Below are 14788 nucleotides of genomic sequence, written 5' to 3' on the forward strand. Positions count from 1 at the left end.
CCACATTCCTGTATGCGCTTCAGCTTTAAAGATAAGCAATTGACCTTTACCCACAACTGACACGAACGCATTTGTAAGACCGACAATTAATTATGTTGGTTTATGCTATAAAATTAATGACTCACCTGCAAGCAATAGATTTAAACAAGGCCTCTTCAATCAAGCCATCAATAAAAGCGACATATGCAAGCCATTTTACGCTATCCTGGCTTTCTTGCATACTAAATAAGTGCATGTTTTCATCTAAGAGAGTTTTAATACATGCTGCACTAGTTTGTATGTCGCTATATCTTTTAGTTGTTCGTTCTTTACGATCTTCTAAATTCAGCAAGGTGTCCTGAAAGTTAAAAAGTTTTAAAGTACCAGTTATCCTAACGAACTTTACTATTTTTATAATTTATGTGAGGAAGAGAACAATATCTAGATTTTGTTATGAAGTTTATATAGAACTAGCAGACTCGGCCAAGCGTTGCTGTGGCTAAGGTTTTTGTTATATTACATAGTAGTAAATTAATCAAGGGAAACCGTAGGAGAACTTATGTGAAACGTTGGTACCACGACACGGACCTAAACTAAACTACCTTTAACTCAGCGCCATCTGTTAGAATTGTATCAAATAATAAACAAATGTTAATGTTATCGTAATTTTAGTAAGGTTGCCTATTTTTTTTGAAAATGAAATATAGCCTATGTCAAACAGGAATGATGTAGCTTTCCAACAGTGAAAGAATTTTTCAAATCTGCCAAGTAGTTTCGGAGCCTATTCAATTCATACAAACAAACAAAAAATCAAACCTTTCCTCTTTATAATATTAGTATAGATATAGACAATAGGTAGTTTATTTTTTACAAGAATATATAGTTTGTAAATAAATAAGAAATGATCCATAAGATACAAACCTTTTTCCCTTCTTTCCTTTCAAACAGCGGTTGTGTTGACCAAGTCTTCAGTACAGCCTTTATTTCTTTAAGATTATCTTGAATTCTGGACATTCGATCGTATAAACTTCCTACCAATTTATGTAGTTCTTGCAAATAATTCCATAAGTCTATAAAAGAAAAAGTTCAAATTGGTGAACAAGTCTAAAATATAATTGATAATAACAAAATATTCATATTGAACTACCATTTGAATTCCAATTGAGTTCGTGTTGCGCCATTTCAATTCTCTGATCAATTGCTTTTATTTCGTCTTCAACTAAATCAAATTCTACTTTTTGACTATTTCTGTGTATTTGATTATACCAATCTGTAGTGATTCCTAAGTTTATTCTATATTGACGATATGTTTCTTGCTTCTCAAACAATTCTAAACTTTCATGAGGTAAGTCTTTAGAAATTTCTGGATTCGATCTCAGATGATGGACTTCTTTCATGAGATCTAATAGCTAAAAATAAATACAAAGTTATAAAGTTCTAAAAAATCTTTCTACAAATTTAATGAATTTTAATGAAATATTTATTACTTCGTGACTGAAATTCAAAATAAGATCTGGACCTTGTCTCGTTATAATTGGATTGTTTGTCTTTTCTTCCACAATCTTAGGAACGGTCAATGTCCAATCGTTAAAATACTTTCTCTTGAACTCATTTATATCTTCAATCAACTTTTCATACCTTTCAAAAACCTTGACAGCATCGCCGCACCCTTTTATCCTAAGTTAAAGAAATTATTGTTTTAGGGATATATTATATCGTCTGATGTATATATTTAACTACTTCATGAGATGAATATCAGCCGAATAATCAGCTTTCGCAATTTGCCCCACCCTGATAACTTACGGGTGCGGCAAATTGCGAAAGCTAGCTATAGGCTTGGATATCCTTGTAGCTAGCATCGTCATATACAGAAGTCCTCCTGCAATGGGCGGAAAGTAAGCGTCCACCTCCATATGACCGTATTTCTGCTGTCGATTGCTTTGCTCTCTAAATAAATCCTGAAAGACCACCGCATTACATTAAATTCCGCTTTTTAACTATATGCCTATATGATTGCTTTTCCGTACTTCACAAATAGATAATTCTTTATCCAACATCACTATGATTTCAACATACTTGGCGGTAAATTCATTTTTAATCAAAGGCCTTTCTAATACAGATCCAACTATATCAATAAGCTGAAAGTAAAACACAACATGAATTATTGAAGTTTTCTTGCATATAATTATTGATATACAAGTACCTTAAATATTGCTTCCAAAGTAGTGCAGTTATCAAACGATTCTACCAATACAGTAGATAGCTTTAAATCTAAATCAACAATATTATCTTGAAACTCTTTAAAGTCTTCATTAAATCTTTCATCATCAGGGTCTAAGACGTCATATGACTTCGACGCAAAGCTATGGAAGTACGATTCAAATTCTCCAGAAATATCTCTTATTTGACCACCTAAAACTCTGCCTTTCATACCACCGATTTCTATCTTCTCCAACTTTTGAAACTCTAGTACCGTTTTGAAGAACCACTGTATTGTATTTAAGCGCTGTAAAAACTTGTTCATCCTCTCGAATACAACATTTGGATGGAATGTCCAAAGGAGTATAGCTCGATTTTCAAAATATTTTGGAATATTCTCTTTAAAATAGTCAAACGTATGGCGGAAGTTCTTAAGAATGTCAATTGTCATTTGGATTCGTTGCCTCGCTTCGTCTATATCACTGTGAAACAGCGTGCTTGGGTCCAAACACTTTTTAGCCTAAAATTAGATATTTTATAAGTACCAATTGTTAGTTAAGGTTAGGTGACTTTTGTTTTACCTGAAATATAAGCAAATTGCATATTTGTTTGATCAAAACCATGAGCTTGGCCGAACTGCAGTAATACTTTGAGTCACGCCATACCATGCATATTACGTGAAATAAAGGTCTGAATAAAGGCTGACACTCCGTAAAATCTGTGTCATCAAGGGCTTGAAAATGTTTTTCTAAAGTCCGAAGATACATATCAATTTCTCGAGCTTCTGCTAAAGCTAAAAACAATTGTTAATCTCCTGTATTAATAAAAATAAGTTCTATATTAATTAAACTAGCATATTTGATACCCGTACATCAAAAATAACTCGGTAGGACAGTAATTGATTACAATTATTTATGTTATACCGGCAAATTGAATATCTTGAATTCAATATTGAATTCTTGAGTTATCAGGTAAGTTCTACTTTAGCAGCGTAATGAAATATCATATATTTAATAACTGAACTGAAGACAGCTAATAAAGATACAATAATGAGTATTTAATAAGTATAAACTTATTAAAGAATTTATTAGTATTGCATTAATTAGTTTTTGGTACACTAGGTATTATGGAGTCTATAACGTCAGTTTAGATGCAAGTAGAAAAGTTTAATATATACATTTATTTAATGAACACTTCGATATTTAGAGAAAATCAAAAATTTCTTTTTTGTTACTTTTCTCCATCACGCACCAAGCTCACTAACGAATTTATTGTATTAAAATAGTCTACCTGTTTGTCTTATCCCTAATCCATAATAACCTATTTATAATATTACAGAACAATACATACCTGACACTATATTCTTGAACAAACGGCTAAAACATGGATAATAAGCAGAGTTGGTTTTTTCCAATATAACGGCCATGCATCGAACTCTTTCCATTCGCAATTGATCATAAATGTAATTTAGATTGCTTAATCTTGATCTCCAAAACGCCAGTTCTAGGGAACATTCTTAAACTTATTATAACTTAATAACAATTTATTGAAAGAAATATTCATTTTCTGTGAGTCAGATATTTGTATACATTGAAGATACAATCAAACTCAAAATATCTTTATTCATATAGGTAGACAAGTACACATAGGAACGTTAAAAAATAAAATTAATTGTAAATTTAAATTTACTACCAGTACGCAAGTCAAGGGCGTAGAGCGGACAAGAAGAACTGGCAAGAAATTTTCCACTCTTGCCACTCTTTTAATCCCTAAGTTTTTAAGTTTTTTAGTCTACGACTATTATACGGAACCTACTATTTTTTGAGGAACCATAAAGATTGTACTATTTCTTAGGTTATTTTAAATAGTAACCAAAGACAATCACAGATGTTAAAATGATAAAAAATAACATCTCTTACCGACGTTTGGTTGCGGGTTCTGTCCATTTTCAAAAGCTTGTGCAGAATCTTCCATCATCACATCATTTATTTGCTGAGCCCACTTGATGACCACACCCTCGATTGCGCTTTTTAAGTATAAGTCAACTTCTTTTCCCAATAACATTTCTTTTTCAGCTTCATGAACAAGTTCTACGCCTACCGGCATCGGTAGGACTGTCTGTCCACTTACTTTACCTTTAACCTTTTCAATACAATAAATAATGATTATTTTTTCTAGTCTACTAACAAATACGTTACTAAAAATCATACGTTCATGATATGTATGATCTAAGATCAATTTTGCGTAACTATATTATTTTTCTGTTGGTAAAGTATTTTACAGTTATTATTCGCAATTTAATATGCTTTTGTATAAAAATTATTCTGATTTGACAATAAATCTACTTGTACGTTTTATATAAATATTCCAGTCTTCAATTAGTAAGTTAACAAATAAGGCCAATACGAAAAACGAAAAGACATGAAGAACGATAATTTACGACAAATCCTTTTATTCCAGGGATTACTTAGCAGGGATTGTCATATTAAAATTCAGATAGTCGATGGATCGCTCGACCGCAAAACATCAGGATTTTAGATTATAGGTCGAATATAAAAAGCGGCCGTTAGTGTGCCGAACTTACGCATCAACGCCACCATGGCAAAAATTTAATGGTTAGCGTGGTCAACCTAAACCTAAATTATTGATAATTAAATATAACATGAATCGCATTTTATAAAATCATACCACTTTTGAAGCCAAAAAGGTATAAGTTAGGTTAGGTTTAGGTTGTCCACACTTGCTGACAAATTAAATATTTGTCGCGGTGGCGTTAATACCTAACTACCCGTATAACGATATTTCTATCAAATTATTAAGAAATTATGTTATTAATATAATACTAAACTTGTAGAATTAAAAAATAAAAGTATAAGTAATATATTAACGCCAAGTGCCAATAGAAAAAATTCATTTGAAATATCCAATATTAAATAAGTATTTAATTGGAAATCACCTCGTAAACGGTGCTTTTCAAATTGTGGATCTGCTTCAGGATATCCTGAGAGACGACTCGAGGCCAGCCTTCATGGTTTGATGGATTTGATAACATCGGAACAAAGACTTCATCAACGAGTGCCGCTAACTCATCTATTAATCTTGGTGCTAAGTCACCTGTTATGTAATCACAGAATAAAAAATTCAGTGACATTAATTGTATTTAGTAGTGGTTGATCTAACAGATACAACAAATTTATATGTTGGCTGCAATCACCCCGTGTATTTTAATTTACGTTATGACCCGTTAAAAGTGACTTATAAAACTAAAGAAAACCCTCGCTAATATTTATTTATTAACACTTCGTTACCTTATAAAACATATATAAAAAGGTTACATAAGATATCAGGCAACGTGTACTTACCAAAGATAACCATCGCCGAACATCCCTCTTTAGGAATGGCGCCTGGTTTTTTCTTAACAAAATAAACGGCTTTATTTTTCAAATAACATGGAAATGTGATAACCGGTACCAACTGTGCTGCGTGGGTTAGTACAACCACGAGTAACAATGGAAGAGGTTTATCCACAAAATCTCTTAGTGTGGACCTGTGCTCTTCGATGCTTAGTACTCGCATCCATTTCTCTGGTTTTAATTTTAATGATTTTACAACATAAGACCCAATGAAATCAAATCGCGGGTCATGGTTTGCACTGGATGGACCTGGCTGGTCCATGGCTAGAGTTTTTACTACATGTATTAGAACAAAAGAATATATTTTTATCTGATGTTCTTTTGTTTTTCCAAGCTATCGGTTCGCCGTCAGAATACCTATTGAAGGCACATTGGCAATGTAGAAGGTAGTCAAATGGCAAGTCACGCAAAGCGTATAGCGGGTCATTATGGAACCATGTCTCCTTTGTAACGAGCCTTTAACTGCCTCACAAAAATAGAGCAATCTTTACAGTAAGCAAAAAAAATATTTTTAAATTTTGTTTCATTCAACAACAAAGTTTATGCTTCGTCAATAAATATGTTTTGAAGCTTTAAAATGACTAAACATATTTTCAGTTATAAAAGTAACAATAAGATAAACATTAGAATCACCTTTCACTAGATGATCCAAATTTGTTTCATAAATCTCAATATGTTGAAGGGTTGTAAAAATTGTTTTTTAGCGTCTTGATTCCCTTGCGTAAATGTGGGGTCTCGCTGCATTTTCTATCGCACTTACCACGAAGAGTGTTTAGAACACGTCGAGGTAGAATACGAAATTCCAACCGTATCACCTCGACGTATATCGTTCCACAACTGTGCAGATATAAGAGCAGTGTTGGTGGGCACCACCACTATGTGGAACCAGCTGTCTTCAGAAAAAGAACGTAGATCTAAAAAGCGCACTCTGCAGGTGGTGTGGCGACGGAATCAAATAACATCAGATAAGTCTACTGCCCCGTTTTATAAAAAAAAATAGATTTTTCTTTAGGCCAACTATATATTTCTAATTTCGGCAAAACAGGCAGCGTCACTTGTCACTTATGGAAAATATTTTTACAAAAAATAAAATCCTTCTTAAAAACTTGTACGTACATACATTACAGGTGCAGTTATAGTATACTTATTATTTATAATAAATTAACATTCATTTTGTTTATTTGCCGTCAGTACCTTCATTTCGCGTATGAGCGGGTGCCAGGCGCTTTCCGCTCCGCCCTAGCTCCCGCCGAGATGACACTCGCGACGTCGCGAAAAAGGTCAACTGTCGCTATTTACGACCATAATTATAATTTAAAAGCGAATAGCGATTTAATAGTAATAGCGAATAGTTCTTTTTTCGATAGGAGAGGGCGATTTAATCGCATAATCAAATCCCGCCTGTGAAAAATTAACTTTGATTGTACGGTATATAAAAATATAAATGTGAGGATTTTGACCCAAAAATTTAAGTCTCAGATGCAAATGACTACTTACTTGCCAATACAGAAAAGATATGAATTTAAAAGATGTTAAATTAGAGATCAAGGTCAAACAGAGATACTTCTTATGTATGAATAGATATTTAAATTGTATACTTACTCTTCTATAACTTTTAGGATCCAATGACGAGGGCTTGTAGCACAACTTTGGCGGGATTTTTAATTAACATTCAAACGTTTATCGTTAAAAGGTAATTTAATATTGAATTTTAATTATCATTACCAAAACGTCCATAATATTTAGTTTAAAAGATGTGATGTGAACACATCACATTTTTGTAATATATATAAAGGACTCCAAATACGTTAAACTTTTAAGTATTTAATATAAAATTACGTATATGGTCACATGTCGTCATTTTTCCCTCCATCTAAGTAAACGAATTATACCTTTCAAATTGGTGTTATATTTATTAGAACAAAAGACAACGTGGAATCTCACATAACTTTCAATATTGCTAGACATTTTTTGTGAAATCGCTAAAAGTGTATAACTTAAACAGTTGTCTAGATAAGAATCGTCGCGTGCAAATATTATTTACTATTTTGTACGTAGCTTTAAGGTTTATCTGTAAAATGTATTGCAAAGTTTAATATGGCAGTAATGCTGCTAACTAATGTTCAAATCATCAGCAATTTACTTCTAATGAAATGTTAAAAAACTACATTTATAAACTACTTTCCACCTGCCAGTTCATTCCTACGAATCTATTGTTAATCATGCAAACTACGTACGCAGAACGGGAAGAAAAATAAATACAAAACTCATAATTTTATACATTTATTGATAATGACAGCGATGGTTGACTCAAAGTTGCTACTTGGCAAAAATATTTCCTCTAGAAGTGAACTATCTGTATTTAAATATTAAAAATCTCTTTATATGTTTACAATAATGAATATTATGCAACCATCTATCCTGCTACGAAGTAGCTGCCTAAACTATGGCTTATCACATTAAAAAAAATCTATTTTTACACAATTTTAAAACTGGCAAAACATCATTGCTACACAAAAAAAATGTCACCAAAATAATACAACGAATTTATAAGCTCATACGCAATTAATTGACTGCAATAAATACAAATTACACTATAAAACAAATAATAACTACATTTTAAAACAAGCACAGCACGTTGTCAGCTTAGTTCTAATTAAAATAAATTAGACGTCAAGGTCACTATAGCCTATACCTAGGAGCCCTAGTGCATACTCCAAATGATTTCATCTTAATCTCAACTAACTTTATTGCCTTAAACCCGTCTTTAATCATGATAAAAACCAATCTTCAAAGACGGATCGTCTCCCTCATTGTCCTACCAAACTATTGGACAGAAGCACATCGAGAATTTCAAAGACACATCCTACAATATTTAAAAGACTACACATTGAGCTGTCCTAGTCGAGGCCTGATCGGTAAAAATGCAAAAATCATTCACACTATAAAAATCTAACTTATAATAAGGTGATAAATGTCCAAATGGAATGTTAAGTACGATACGTCTAAAAAGCGTTCGAATGAAGAAATCAGTCGAGTTCGTCATATCGACACGTAAATTGGCAAGATTTCGATAATCCCTAGGCCCATTTTCCATAAAATCTCTGTAGGAAATCCCTTACTAACTACTCGTAGCAGTTACGAATCGATATAGAAACCAGGCGTTCAATACCTTACGCATCTTGCCAACTTACACATCGGAAACTTGCTTGGTGCATTAATAGGCGAACATTTTTATTATTGAAGTTATACTTCTACTGGCGCGATGCGCGCGCACACCGTCACAAAAACCCGACACTTTTTTTTTATTAAAAAAGATACCAACAAACTAAAGTAAGGATATCTACGTATGTTTGCGTGACAACTGACAACTGTTCACGATATTTATTCAAGTTTCAGTATCTGTATCAGTCCGAATAAAATATATACAAAATACATAAATATATATTTTCTCAAATAATACAATAATTTACTGTGATAATAAGTGATATTAATTTGAATAAAACATTTTAAAAAGATTTTTATCTTGTCACGCCAAAGAAGTATAACTTCTAATGCGTGTACATACATACACAAACGTTTTTTTTATTTTTTACTTTACGTGGTGGCAAGTCACGGGCTGTTGAAAGTGAGACTTTAAAAACACTAGCGAATAACGATGCGTTAAATCTAACTGTGTACTCAAAGTGTACTTAACAATTACGTCTAAAAGGATGGAATATACAATAAAAGTGAACTAACTCTATTGCTTCGGCGTATGAAGCGAATCGATGTAAATATACCCTAATACATGTGGATACACTTTCCTACTAGCATTCATATATCACCTAATCTACCGCAATTAGCTACCACACAATGGGAAAATCAATATACTTTATTGTTTCTGGATGGATAATCACACAGGACTAAGTTTCATGGGGTGTAATATACACGTTGAATCGTCTATAAATATTAAATTTACAATCTCAAAAATTTTAACTACACAACCCTAATATATGTGGTGCAAGTGACGAGCGACGACGAAAACATAATAAGCGTGAACACGCAAAATACTTTATCAGCGTTTAATATAAATATTGCGTTAATAATAATCGCTGTCATTTGCACCCGAGAAAGGATTCGAAGAGTCCATGGCTGGATAATGTACAAGTCTTTGAAAGGACGTAGATGTGATATTGGACGATTTCGTTTATACCAAACAATAGGGAGAATCCGAATAAAACACTCTAAACTGGCAAGAAACTATCACAATAGGCGATCGTGTCCAAAGACTGAGCAATACGAGAATAAATTTAAATGCAAAATATATAATAATTGTATATTTAAGTCCCTTCCACCGATAGATAAATGTCAAAATATTTTAATAAAATGCCCTTAGGAACCTTGTCAAACGATGATAAAGTTTCTTAAGTTTTTTTTTTAAATTGATGAGCTTCAATAAAGCATTCGCTAATACATAAATAATGGTAAAAACTATACAGTAAAAAGTTCTATACAAACAATCCTGATCACAAACGATTCATTGGTCATTAAATTAACAACACATTCACATATTTACATAAAAATAAAATGTCAATTATATTTACAAATACGGTCTCGAAATAAAAATCGCTAAGTCGACACTTAAGGAAAAACATTTCATTCAAATATTATTGTACCAAACAATAATATAGAGAAATATTTTCCTAATGGAACATCATAATATCCATTAAATATATTAAAACCGGGACTAAAACGAAACAATCAGTTAATTAGAACAAAATAACTCTGCTTAAAGGTGAAAAGAACAACATATACACATAAGCACCATAGCGTTACACGACTGCAACAAAAAATGAATTGGACTCGTGTGGACGTAAACAATTCGGTCCGATTGCTGCTGTTTGCGTATACGTATATACGCGTACGTACGCGTATACTCGTACGTATAGGTTGTTGAGCTTATTTGCTTCTAGTTTTAGTGCCAACAGCATTTATGCTGTCACCGCGACTCCGGGATCTGTGTAAGTTCTGTAGGCCTTCACCTGTGAAATATAATTAGGAAATTGTAGTTTCACGGCTAACGATTTTGACAATTGACTTGATTAAAATAAATTGATTTATTTAACTTTGTTTAATTACAAATAAAAACTAGTAGCATCCATTATTAGGGATGCAACTGGGAGCTTTATCGCTAACAAGCAATCTATTTCCTAGTCAGGAAAATAACTAAAAAAGTAGTAGGTATAAGTTATAATACTTTTTTTGTTTAAGTTTAAATTTATATTTTTTAAAGAATATATGTATACATATTACGATTATATTTTAACCTTACTAAACTGAATTTCTTCCTTTACCTTTGCTAGTAGCACGTTTCAGCTCATTGTCACGGAACGCCCTAGCACTGCGACCGCGCCGGTCCTGTATGAGCTTTTCGCCTCTCACGAATATTCCGTGTCGAGGTCGGCATTCGAAATACCGTGTCCCTGCTACAGATCCGTCGTTTTTTCCTAGTAATATTTAAGATTTTTTACAAATCAATAAATTATATTAGAAAAATAATCTAAAAATATTAATGACAGGTCAGTATATAATAGTAACAAATTGAAAGATATTAAATTTTAATTATTAATCCATGTTCAATCAAACCAGTTAATTAATGTCAATATTATTGACATTGCTTTGTGATAATAACTAATTAAATTTAAAATCATAGTGATAGAATTTAGGTATTATAGTATAAGTCAGATATATGTTATCTTTTTTATGTAATAGGAGGCAAACGGGCAGGAGGCTCACATTGCCAGAATCGCAAGTGCGTTGCCGGCCTAAAGAATTCAATAATTGGTATGCTCTTTTTTTAAAGGACCCAAGTCGAATTGGTTTGGAAATACTTCAGTGGGCAGTTCGTTCCATATAGTGGTAGTGCGCGGAAAAACTGCCTTAGAAAACGCTCAGTGGAACGATGGACATCGAGGTGATATGGATGGTATTTCGTTTTCTGACTTATTTTTATTTTATTACTTATTTATTCCACTACAATACATTCTACTTTAACAGTTATTACTAATTCGATAGAAATCCAAAATAATACCCACACCAATTATTCTACATAAAAAACATTAAAAAATTATACTTGTCTTATAAGTAACAATATAGCACGCACTTGGCGTCCGTTAGCGAAACAAATCCCACATCTCTAAGTGAAGTGAAGAAAGTGACTGGTGTCTAAGGGCCTGTTTCACAATGTCCGGATAAGTTCAAGATAAACAGTATTTTTGCGTTTCACGACTGTCAGATAGCGCTATTTGTCATGAAATGCCAAGTATCTTATTCGGAACTTTTATCTTTCGAATAATTTATGTGTTGCATAGCTATTTGGCACTTTATCCATACATTGTGAAACAGGCCCTTAGTATCTCACTAGTATCAGCTTGAAGACGAAAAGTATTAAACCTTCAAACCACGCACAAATCAACTTGGCACCTATTTGGCGATAATGACACTTGGCAACGAGCCTACTTAACTTTTGCGTGTAGTACTATATTTCAAAGTACTTACCAGTAGGCGCGTCTAATTCTACTCCCACCCAAGTGCCAGGTGCAAAGTGGGTTGGTCCAACGTACGCAACAACTCCAGTGCTACTGCTTAGGCGTAATTGTACACTTTCGCCCACACACATCCACTCAGGTACTGCATGCGAACGATCGCTTTCTGATTCGTCTGAAATGTCAATTACATTGAAACATAAATACTACGTACAAAGAAAATATTTAAATTTGTAGCCCGGACATACAATGACCACTAATGCCTTGACTTGTTTAGGCTATCGCGGAATGTGGTTAAAAAGTGTATTAAGAATATCCATAGGGCAAAGTTACACACCATCACGTACATACTCACACTTTTACACAATCACACAACACAGCCAAAATAGGTACCACACAGTTAAATGTATTGAAAAGTTTTTGTTTGTAAGTTCCCTTTTGTTAATCTTTGAACCTTTTTGTAGTAAAATGTATGATGAATTCCATCTTTGGCTATATCTTCAGTGTATTTGTTTGTAATTATATATAATTTATTTTAGCTGTATGATTACGAAATAAATAAATAAATAAAACAGATTCAATCATTAAGCTTGAACATTGTAGTTTATCAATTATTAATTAATAGTATTTTTTATTAATAATAATAATAATAAAGTCTTTATTCATTTTAAGTTGGTACATGTTTCTTTTCATAGTGTAAGATTTGAGAACCCTTTTAAGTAAATATACCTGTGTTAGGGTTCCCAGTTATTTTCTACAAATGTACAAGAAAGTAAACTTTTTAACTGATCGGAGTATTGGAAGCATGTTATGTATATTTTGTTTTGGAAATATCTCTTGCCAGGAATTTTATACAGACTAACGGAAAACTATAAACTTTATAAAACTATCATCGCAATAATAATCACATACGAGCATTCTAAAATAAACAAAAAACCTTTAACTAACTTAAATATTTATTTATTAATATATCAAAATTTTATATTAAAAAAATATGATTACCCGGTAAAATTCGCTCCGTAGATGCGGAAGTGTCCTTTAGCGGTGGCGATGCGTGTTCGTGCGACTTCGTACGTCCGGACGGATACGACGCGCGCGCAGCATTCCGTGCCGTACCAGCACGACGACGGACGACCTTTAATACGTTAATTATTATTAATATTATTAATAATAATTAACATGAATAAAAACATAATCGTGCAATTTAAATAGAGTAGAGCGCAGATTTTAAATCGTGCGACCGTGTTCGAATCACGACTACGTACAATATTTAACTTTTAATTGATAAAAGCAATCTATCTTTACTAACGCTCGGCACACTGTTACATTGGTAAAATAACCACAAAATACTGTTTTTAATGTGACAAACATGACATACACGAAAAGATCATACAAATAAAAAACAAAAAAATTATTTAACAAGAAAAAACATTAAACAAAACAAAAAATTACTTATCAAAAAAATTAAATTACAACCAATTTTCTTATTCTTAACACTTGTATATCAGTGCGGCCGAACATAGTAAGGTAATCAAGGTAACCTAGGAAGTTGAGAATATAAGGGAATAACCAAGAAGAATTGGAACCAAGGGTTATAGCGACATTGTTTTTACATACCTTTCCCGCAGGAAGAGATGTATTTACTATAGGATCTGGTCCAGGCGAATCACTTTCTCCAACAGATGATGTCTCACGACTCCGCGTGTCGTGACTTGAATGTTCTGAGCTAACCGACTCAATTTCTGCATCACCTGAAACAAGTTTGGAGATTAGTAATTAATTGTTATAAAAGTAATTTTAATAAAATCATCAATGCCACATCTAGTAAAAAGTCCAATCAGAACATCTATGTTTTGCTTGGTTGAGGGATCGAGTTTATTATGTCTACCTACATTTTTGTTTTATAATTTTATATACGTACCTAAATCTGTGCGCTCTATTAATTAATAATATTATTTTATATTGTTACTCAGCAAGTGAATTTGTATGCAATTCTTATGAAAAATAAAGTTATTCTTAACCTTAAAATTTAATAGTGAAGAACATGTAAAAAATAGTTAAAATTACCGAAAGACGTATCGTGCGCTTCCCCATTGACTTGCGATTCTTGTTTGTTATGACTAGACACCGTTTCCACCGGAATCGCTCCAAGCGGGTCCAAAATCTGTCCTTTATCCATCGCTTCTTCGCAATCCCTCAAGAACGGATTAATCCTGTTCCTCGATCCGGGAGTTAAGACCGGAGTTTTCGCTTTCTCGAATGCAACATCTTCCAACTCATTTTTCGATTCGACAATTTCATTCTTCAGGTCTGTGATGTCGCTTCTCAGTTCACTTATCTCATGTCTGAGGCCGGCCATTGAGTTTTTAGTCCGACTTAAGTGCGTATAATCCAATTTGTCGAAATCCGGTGTATCATCAACAGACATACTGCGTATGGAGAGCGTGTCGTCGTTTGTAAGGTTGGTTGACGATACTGCTTGGGAACCTGTAAATTTCAACAAAGATCTATTAAATCCAGCAATTTTTATATAAAAAAACGTGACCTTATGAATTTATTTTTATGTTACAGGAGGCAGACGAGCAGGAGGCTCACCTGATGTTAGGTGACATCGCCGCCCATGGACACTCGCACTGCCAGAAGGCTCGCAATTATATATTAGAATTATAC

General features: G+C 33.0%; 2 protein-coding genes across 10 annotated transcripts in view; both read right to left on the reverse strand.

The window, feature by feature from the left end:
* The window catches only part of LOC111000951 (dynein beta chain, ciliary), a 39909-nt gene extending 34056 nt beyond the window's left edge, over positions 1–5853 (reverse strand). Inside the window, exons 1-12 of the mRNA XM_045632537.1 lie at positions 5541–5853; positions 5135–5292; positions 4098–4320; positions 3529–3681; positions 2760–2971; positions 2183–2698; positions 2007–2117; positions 1783–1937; positions 1629–1656; positions 1127–1388; positions 901–1049; positions 126–337 (exon numbers count right to left, since the gene is read on the reverse strand). Coding sequence (XP_045488493.1) covers positions 126–337; positions 901–1049; positions 1127–1388; positions 1629–1656; positions 1783–1937; positions 2007–2117; positions 2183–2698; positions 2760–2971; positions 3529–3681; positions 4098–4320; positions 5135–5292; positions 5541–5853 — 2492 coding nt within the window. The remainder of the gene's footprint in view (positions 1–125; positions 338–900; positions 1050–1126; positions 1389–1628; positions 1657–1782; positions 1938–2006; positions 2118–2182; positions 2699–2759; positions 2972–3528; positions 3682–4097; positions 4321–5134; positions 5293–5540) is intronic.
* Positions 5854–7858: 2005 nt separating this feature from the next.
* The window catches only part of LOC111000949 (kinesin-like protein KIF13A), a 130764-nt gene continuing 123834 nt past the window's right edge, over positions 7859–14788 (reverse strand). For all 9 annotated transcript variants that reach the window (XM_045632573.1, XM_045632571.1, XM_045632568.1 and 6 more), the window contains 6 exons: positions 14186–14605; positions 13736–13869; positions 13121–13253; positions 12132–12293; positions 10928–11080; positions 7859–10615 (listed from right to left, as the gene is read on the reverse strand). In XM_045632573.1, coding sequence (XP_045488529.1) covers positions 10533–10615; positions 10928–11080; positions 12132–12293; positions 13121–13253; positions 13736–13869; positions 14186–14605 — 1085 coding nt within the window. In that variant the 3' untranslated portion in view covers positions 7859–10532. The remainder of the gene's footprint in view (positions 10616–10927; positions 11081–12131; positions 12294–13120; positions 13254–13735; positions 13870–14185; positions 14606–14788) is intronic.

The sequence above is a fragment of the Pieris rapae genome, chromosome 20 (assembly GCF_905147795.1).
Source record: "Pieris rapae chromosome 20, ilPieRapa1.1, whole genome shotgun sequence".
Taxonomy (NCBI): Eukaryota; Metazoa; Arthropoda; class Insecta; order Lepidoptera; family Pieridae; genus Pieris; species Pieris rapae.